This window comes from Leptidea sinapis, chromosome 20 (genome assembly GCF_905404315.1).
Source record: "Leptidea sinapis chromosome 20, ilLepSina1.1, whole genome shotgun sequence".
Lineage (NCBI taxonomy): Eukaryota > Metazoa > Arthropoda > Insecta > Lepidoptera > Pieridae > Leptidea > Leptidea sinapis.
In genome coordinates, this window is record NC_066284.1 from 5,284,074 (window position 1) to 5,293,106 (window position 9,033).

The 9,033-nt window shown below is 33.4% G+C and overlaps 1 protein-coding gene across 2 annotated transcripts in view; it reads left to right on the top strand.

Annotated features, from left to right (window-relative positions):
* Nucleotides 1-8,780, top strand: part of LOC126970298 (sodium-coupled monocarboxylate transporter 1-like) — a 253,939-nt gene extending 245,159 nt beyond the window's left edge. For both annotated transcript variants that reach the window (XM_050816136.1, XM_050816134.1), the window contains exons 7-10: nt 95-203; nt 2,123-2,284; nt 3,233-3,414; nt 8,467-8,780. In XM_050816136.1, coding sequence (XP_050672093.1) covers nt 95-203; nt 2,123-2,284; nt 3,233-3,414; nt 8,467-8,764 — 751 coding nt within the window. In that variant the 3' untranslated portion in view covers nt 8,765-8,780. The remainder of the gene's footprint in view (nt 1-94; nt 204-2,122; nt 2,285-3,232; nt 3,415-8,466) is intronic.
* The last annotated feature ends 253 nt before the right edge of the window (nt 8,781-9,033 follow it).

Here is a 9,033-nt window from a genome sequence, read left to right on the forward strand (position 1 = left end):
TTGTGATTCCTCTGGTGTTACAAAAGAGTATGAGCCGCGGTGATTACATACCATCTGGTGATCCATCACTATTTAAGAGAAAATTAATTTTCAGATGCATAGCATCAATAATAAACTCAGTTGCCGGGGTAATGTTTGAGGAATTTATTCGACCGTGGATGCCCCAACATACCAGTGAACTAACCTGTTGCAGGATTATGAAGGTAAGTACAAGGTGAAGCGCTATTCATGATAAGTACAAGAGGATTGAAATGATTCATTTAAAACATCTTAAAAATACATATTTTTTTTTTATGGAATAGGAGGACAAACGAGCGTACGGGTCACCTGGTGTTAAGTGATCACCGCCGCCCACACTCTCCTGCAACACCAGAGGAATCTCAAGAGCGTTGCCGGCCTTTAAGGAAGGTGTACGCGCTTTTCTTGAAGGTACCCATGTCGTATCGTCAGGGAAACACCGCACAAGGAAGCTCATTCCACAGCTTCGTGGTACGAGGAAGAAAGCTCCTTGAAAACCGCACTGTGGAGGACCGCCACATATTTATTTTGAGCTTGATACTGGAACATTCTGATTGCGTGTTTATAGGGTATGTTACAACTACAATTAAAAATCGAGGGTTTGAAAACCAATGATTTGACACTGAATTTTTCCGAAATAAAGAAAATTATGTGTTGCAGATTATTTTTAATTGTTTTAGAATAAAAATGCAATCTTTAATCATAGGGACTAAAATCATAAGAATCCAAAAAATTTGAAATGAATTTCATCCCGAGAGCATTAGAAACGTTGTACCTACTTGTACAAGTGACATTGAGCCTTATTACGTAGGTTTTGTACATTGCATAACAATGCTGGTTTTAGTCAGCTTACAATAAAACTTTGAAGTTTTTTTTCTTTTCAAGAGATTTAACTTTAATCTACTGTCTTTAATTTAGTAGTATATATCTGGATATAATTTGACGTGGAGCCAACAAGCCGGAATTTGAAATTTGATTCAAAACAATTCGATTATTAATACATCATTATCACAGTAGACAATATGTCTACTGCGTCAGTATTACCCATGTTATGATAATTATGATAATATCTTGAGATTTTGTGTAAGGTTAGAAGTTTTCACTTCTTACCTGCATTAATATTGATTTGTTATTTTTATTACTTACATTATAACATTTATTTTATGTAACTATTTTATGTAATTATTTTACCATCCCACTACAGAACTCTATAAACTATCAAAGGTTCTAACTGTGCGTCAGCTTTATATACTGCATACAGTTTTAAAAAAACATAGCCTTACCAGTTACGATCCGGAAAAAAATAAAGCGCAACGGCGAAAAGATAGAATCTGTGAAAAATTATTGTTTAATACTAGATTCTCCCTAAGATTCTTCTGTGTTCAAGGTAATAACCTTTACAATAAGGTAAACAAAGAGCTGTCAATTTACCACCTCAACAGAACTAAATGCAAGCGTATCTTGACAGAGTGGTTACAGAAATTGGACTATACCTCAACTGAAAACCTTCTACACTAATAGTTACTGAGAGTAGAGTATGCTCACACACACACACACACACACACACACACACACACACACTCACACACACACACACACACACACACACACACACACACATACACACACACACACACATTTTATTACTAGTAATTTACAAATTTAAAGTCATTTATTGTTATGATCTATTATTGCTCTTCCAGCTACTAGTACGGATGTGTACTATTTTAATCATTGTGATCCTTATATCTGGGGGTGAGGTCCTGGTGATCTGTAATACAGGGTCAACCTACCTCAGACACCAGCTCCTCACAAAATACTATCTGTTAAAAAAAAAATGTAACACTACTGTACTGTTTTAGCTTTAAGATCTTTGTGAGGAGAAAATAAATAGATATTATTAAAAATAGATATTATTTCACACATAATTTAGCATGCGGTATTCACCTTAAAATGTAATGCATTTAGTAATAAGACCCTTGTAAATTAGCATAAAAATAATAATTATAAATGTATTATTGTAATTACCACTGGTGAATCTAAATAAATAAAATAAAAATAAAAAATAAAACATTGATTGATGCATTATTATATATTTTTTCAGCTACTTTGCCTGTTGGTTGGAAGTTATTGTGCTGGAGTTGTGTGGATGGCTCAAGAGCTGGACAAGCTCCAGCACGTGGCTTCTGGAGTCACAGGAGTTACTGCTGGCACTCTACTAGGGCTCTTCACTTTGGGCACTGTCTTTTCCAGAGCTAATTGTTCAGTACGTATATTCCTTGTTCGCTTTCAAATCTAGAGGACAATATTAACGTTTAAAGCCATTTTACATAAATAAATGTTCTAATTTTCGCTGTTTGATTGAGTATTTTCATATTTTTTTTTCATGCAATTATGTTGATCAATACTTACTTCAATCTCTATAATATAAGCAATCCTTCCTTAAAATGATCCAGTTTAGCATGTAAATTATTCAAATTATAATTTAATATAAACGTATCTAAATACATGCGTATTTTCTTTACTCAAGTACTTAAATGTTATAGCCAATTTATAGCAAGTCATCATCTTTTCATACTTCAATATAATTTTATATTATGTACTTGAATGAATACCATGTACCGCTTTTCATACCGTACAAACCACTTAATACGTATATCAGTATTTTGTATTATTATTAATAATCAAAGTTAACTTGTTAGTTTTTTCAAAATAGTACCTACCTAGCTCAAATGGATTATGGGAATAGACAGTAGCTAACTAGCTACCTACCTACCGAAGTGCTATGTGTTTACGAAGTTGTAGGTTTTAGTAGGTAGTAACCTAAATATTATACCGTATTTACTAGAATTGTTAAAAGTTTCTTAAATACAATATAAGGAGCTTTAAATAAATATCCAATACTTTATTATTGCTTTTCCAAATTCCAGTGACAATTTTATGATAATTTTTGAACGCCATCTGTTACAGTGAGCAGGAAACTATACTAATGTGGACTGGTGTAAAGTACATTGAATATAAATAGTTAACGCGCACAATAGATGGCGCTAACTTGTTATGAACGTTAGAAATTAGGTATTTAACAGATTCCAACAAGAAGACAATAAGCTTCTTATAGGTTGTTCATTAATATTTTTTAAATTAATATATTGATTTCGAATAAGTTGTCAAATTAAAATATTAAAAGTATTTTCATCTTTTATATTTTTCCTAGGGTGCGCTGAGTGGATCTTTACTAAGCTTGGTTCTGTGCGGCTGGCTACTAATAGGCGCTGAAAACGCTTTGGCTACGGGTGCATTGACCTTTCAAGGCAAGCCTCTGCTTACTACGGGTTGTGGGAAGGCGAATTATACGCATGTCTTCAAGAATCTCACGACTGTTGTGCATAGTGCAACGTAAGTTACTGACACATTTTGCGATTTGTAATAACAGTAAGTAAAGCTGTTTCGTGTTCAATGTTGGGGGAGCAAACAGATATTTCTGTTTGCTCTCCCACTTATTTATTTAGTTATGGGCCGTGTGTTTAGAACTTGAGATCACTTGTCATTCCTTCATACTGAAATATGAAAAAAAGAACAAATTTAAAGTGAAAACTTCCGAGGCACGCAAAGAACATTATTTTGTGGTTGACTGAACTGTCACGTATATGTTTATATATTATTAATTACTAGTGACGAACCCCTCGGTCCGCGAGTCTCTTGCCCGTGTATGCATGCCTGGTACACAAACCTCATTTTAAATGTATTACTAAGGGAAATGTTTGAACTAGCTTTTGATTCCGACCACCTAGAAACTAAAACTCGAACCATTTTAAGACCTTTCCAACTATATATATGTCGCAGGGGTATGATAGAAACAGTGATTTGATCAAATCTCGGAGGATGTTAAAATAACAACACGGTTTTATCATTTCTCGAAACAAATCTAGTGATTTGACCAAATGCCAGAGTTGGTTCCGTGAAATGACAAAAAGTATTTTCCTTGGTTTTTCTTTAAATATATTAGGTTTATTTGGTATGACTTAGACATAATTTGGTAAGAATTTAGTATCATGTCGCAGGTGGAGGGGTGTGAGAAGGGCAGGGGAAGGGGGAGGGAGGGAGAGGTCCTCTGTTGCCTGGCTCACTCCCCCACTCCCATTAAAAGGTAACGCACCAGTCTCTTGAAAATCAAATTAATGTAACCTAACCACGAAACAGATAAAAGTTTCTCTAAAGGCCAAGTAGAAGCCCCGCTTTGCGGGGCCTATATTATTAAAAAAAAACCACGAAGGGTGGCGAATGGCGAAATTCCACCTAATTTGTCCGGGTCGGGGAATGACTCAAGTCTGATGCTTTACGTCCTATGTTCTTCTAGTCGCGTCACTCATTGTCATTTCACGGAACCCTGGCACTTGCTCAAATCACTAGATTTGATTAGAGAAATGATAAAATCGTGTTGTTCTTTAAACATACTCCGTGATTTGATCAAATCACTCAGGGAATTGATCAAATCTCTGTTTTTAGCATTTCCCTGTGACATATTTATTATATACAGGATGTAATCGTTAAGTATGGCGATTATTCCGTAACTATTACAGATATGAAAAACTTTAAACTGTCGAAATTACGTTACCTAATCAGTAAAATTACATCAATAACTTATTAAAAATCAAACTAGTATCCAAATTTTTGATAATATTTAACACTCCCATACATTTAGTATGAGATTGGTAGAAAGGTTTTTGTTTCCTTATCTTAAAAGGTTAATTTTTTTACTTTCGACATGAGCTTAAAGTTTTTTGATATCTGTAATCATTGCGGAATAATTGCTTGGACATACTTAACGATTTCACCCTGTTTACTATGGGGATCTCTTCCTATTGTGGTTGCTGAGAAATAAAAATTTCCAACACCGTCTTTGTTCTTTGTATGTTACGCTTTTTGGGTCACCTCGAATCGAAGACGGAAGCCCAATCAGTCAGAGAAAATTTACCGGAGTAATGTATACTGTATACACTTTATGAATGTAGATGTATTTCATTTGAAATAACCTCGCCTTGATGAAGTTTAATTGGTGTCGTGTGATCTTTGTACATTTTTCATGTCTAAATTTTCACTTAATAATTTTTGACGGGGCTGTTAAATACCGTTAAAAAATTTAATTTGTTCCCGATCAATATAACAATATACGTGATCTAGGTGCCTTCAGACAAAAAAAAAATTTAAGTAGCATGTTGTGTTAGTAATCGCTTTTACTAACTGAGCATCTCATCATAGTCCCTGGTCATTTTTTTATTGAAGAGCGCGTGAATTTACAAAAGAACGTGCGTGCTGATATTAAAAAAGAAAATTTAAAAATAACATAAATTTGCATTTTTCGTGGTAGTAATAATACTCTTTTGGATTTAAAAAAAAATAGAGAAACGGTTGACCCTAATCTTCCCCGCAACTGCCCGTTAATTCCATATCTAAACGCTTCAAATTGTACTTACGACGATTTTTAGCTCTTTGAGGTCATAAGTCTGATAAAATTAAAATTAAACCCTATTTAGTAAATTTTAATTTTCAAACGGCAATAACTTTTGAATGAAAGAACCGATATTCCCGCGGTTGGCGGCATTCGACGACATTTTCTTAAGCCTTATAAAGAATCTTTGAGATTCAATTGATCGAACTCGGAATTTCGGTCCGGAAATCAACCGATTTTGACCGGCTTGGTGGCGATCGACGTGGTCTTTTTGTTGTTACAGCTGATTAGTTTTAAGAATCCACTGGTAAAGCCGTTTAAAAGTTATTCCAAAAAAATAAAACTCAATTTTCTTAAAAGTTATCGGTCCGAATCGGTCCAAATTGTATGCAAAAGGCCTTTCGAATAGCAACAATTGCGATGAAATGGGTCGAACCGTTCAAAAGTTATAAGAGGTTTACATACATCCACACATACACACACACAGACGTACGGACACCAAAGCGAGAATAGTCAGAGAAGCTTCCTAGGACCTTGAAACGTCGAAATCTGATGAAAACTCGAATTTCGAAAAACGGGGTAAAACAAGTAACTTCCCAATTTTTTTTACTTTTCAATTTTGTTAGTAGAAAGTTAAAAAAGAAATTTTCGTTATACTTTGCTTAGCGCTCATTTCAATTTGCCGTTAATGTAAAACAATTTGCCTACATTGTAACCCTGCCCTTGCCTGGTAACTGTATATCAATGATATCAATACCACATCATATCAAATTGAAGCCAACAGCCAAAATACTTCATATTTATCTGAAAATTTAATTCTAAACCCAATTTAATACCTATATATATGCACTATAGTGTCATTGGGTGCACCAAGTTGGCCGAACTAGAAATAGACGACTAATGCAAGTTAATGTCGACTTCACAAAGGCTAAAGTGGCCGTTGAACACCACTTGCACTTAACTATTCTCGTAACAACACTAAATTCATTTCGAGAGACGGAAACTCTGATTTATTTCACGTAAATTCGTTAGAATTGCTTAAGTTTTAGCATGTTCTGCTAATTGAGAGACCAGTCTTTTAGGTTGCAGTGATTTCCCTGTAGATTTAAATTACTTTTTGTTAAGTTTTTAATTAATGAAACCTCAGACAACACAAAAATCTAACTTTAATTTTTCATTTTTTATAAGGGTTCGATTTCGTAATAGATTTTTTTTGTTTAAATTTATATACAGACGTAATCTATGTTTAATATCATTGATATAATACAAATTATCGGAGCGTGGTCTAAAATGGCGACATAAAATAAACGGACGAGTACAACTACTTAACCATCATCATAATATAAACAATTTTCCATAATATAATTTCGGAAAAACCGGTAAGTAATCTAGTAGCCGGGCGCTAGCGGAGGCACTGACACTAACATGTCGCACGCCGCATTGTCACCGTTTAGAACTCGAAGTTAACAAGTTTCAGCGTAACGATGGTCAAAAGTTAATTTTAAAGTGAAACTTTTATTATATAGCATCAAATTTTTTCGCCCATCTATCGCATGTCGCATTACAATCGGCCGAGATACTCCACGGCCGATTATAGTAGTTGTGAAGTTGTATCATTAATTTCAACCACTGCCTGAAATACAGTTTGGCCGCGCGGTCTAAGGCGCCTGATCTAAACTCGGCATCCCTTCTGAGAGGGAGAGTTGATTCGAACCCCACACCTGACAAAGGGTTTTTTATTTACATTTTATTTTAACTTTATGAATATATATAGCTTATTATATAAATTTGTGTTTTTTTTTTTTCTGATATTAATACGTTATTTTGTGATAAAAGTTTCACTTGCATCGTAGTTTCATAAAATCATGTAATTGCTTTTAATTTTAAATAAATAATTTGTTTGTTTGAAAATTTCAAAATCTTAACTTTATCAGACTGGATCAAAGAAGTATAAGCAACTACTAGTATTGTCCGTTCTGCCTCCAAATAACAAACCTAAAAAATTTGAACAACAGAATCATTTTAAAACTATGAAAAACATTACTACGTGATAATAGTAATAAATTCATCGCTTTTATTTTGTCTAGATTCCGTCCTACATCAACCCTGCTAAGTTTAATCTTACTTTGTAACTTTACTGATATCGTCTTTAACAGCGCTTTTATATTCTTCTTATTAAAACTTTTATGCATTTTATGATTCCTTTTACATTTCTCTGGTTTCCAATGTTATGTGAAATTTTAATCTAATCTGTTGATTCTTATGACAGGGTTCATAATATTTTGTATATCTATATCGATCATCATCTCATTCAATTTTATTACAATAGTAACAATCCTTATAGTATCGCACTTGTGAAAATTTTCATCGGAAGAAGACAAACAATATTATGTGCAACCATGAGATTATTGGTGGACTCAAACATCATTTTAATATTTATAACCATTATAAATTCAGAATGTTGCCTGTACAATGTCTTTCTTCTTTGTTCTTCAAATGGATCCTGATCTTCGATTTATTTTTATAAAAGTAACACCTTTAAACACATTATACAAGATAACAAAAATTGAGCAATATTAATTTTCAATAATACTTATTTTATAATTAAATACACCTTTGTATGGAAAAGTCACTTAACTGTCTTGTTGCTGCTAGTGAACTATTTAGCATTCAGAACTATCTGTAGCCATTTGTGGTATTCTTCATGTACATTCTAGAACAGTTGTTAATTAAAACCCAAAACGCTATTTACATATCTATCCATAATCTTTGAGGAGTTCCCTCAAACCGGTTGCAGAAAGCATCTAAATGAAATAAAAAGTCCAAACTTGTACATAAAAGATAAATTTCTGACATGATTAACAACAAACACCCTCCTTCACCCCTTTTACACTAACAAAAAACTTTTAAAGAAAGGGCAAATATTTTTTCCTTTTAATTTAACTTAGTGTTATAAAAAGATTCCGAACTTAATAAAACAATTTAAAATTTCTTTTCAGGTCCCAATTGAAGACAAAACCCCTGCAATCTTTATTTCGTATTTCATTTACATATTGTCCTTTCGCTGGTGCCTTGACAGTTCTACTAATAGGAGTTCCAATGAGTTACGTAACCGGGAAATCTAAAACAGAGTCAATGAACCCTGATGTATTTTGTCCATTGACACAGAGCTTCCTTCATCATCTTCCTGACACGAGTTCTGCTCCATCAATAGAAACCAGGGCTCCCAATTCACAGGAAGTATACATGGCGCTAGATGAAGCTCTGAAACATTTAAAAGAAGTTATTGATCGGTAATATAATTATAAAATATTTTGCCTTCTTGTATTTTATTTCTCAATCCTTAATTTTATAATTTCTGTAATTCTTTTTCATAACTTTAACATGTCTTGCAAATTCTTAAGTAAATTATTAATGACATGCATATTTAATATTTTATATAAACATTACATTTGAATTTTTACGACAATCTCAAATAATAGCTATTAAATTAATCTAATCTGATGGTGCGAGGAGAGGAGTGCTTTGGAAACCTACCTTTGTACCTTACACAAACCATTCTCTAA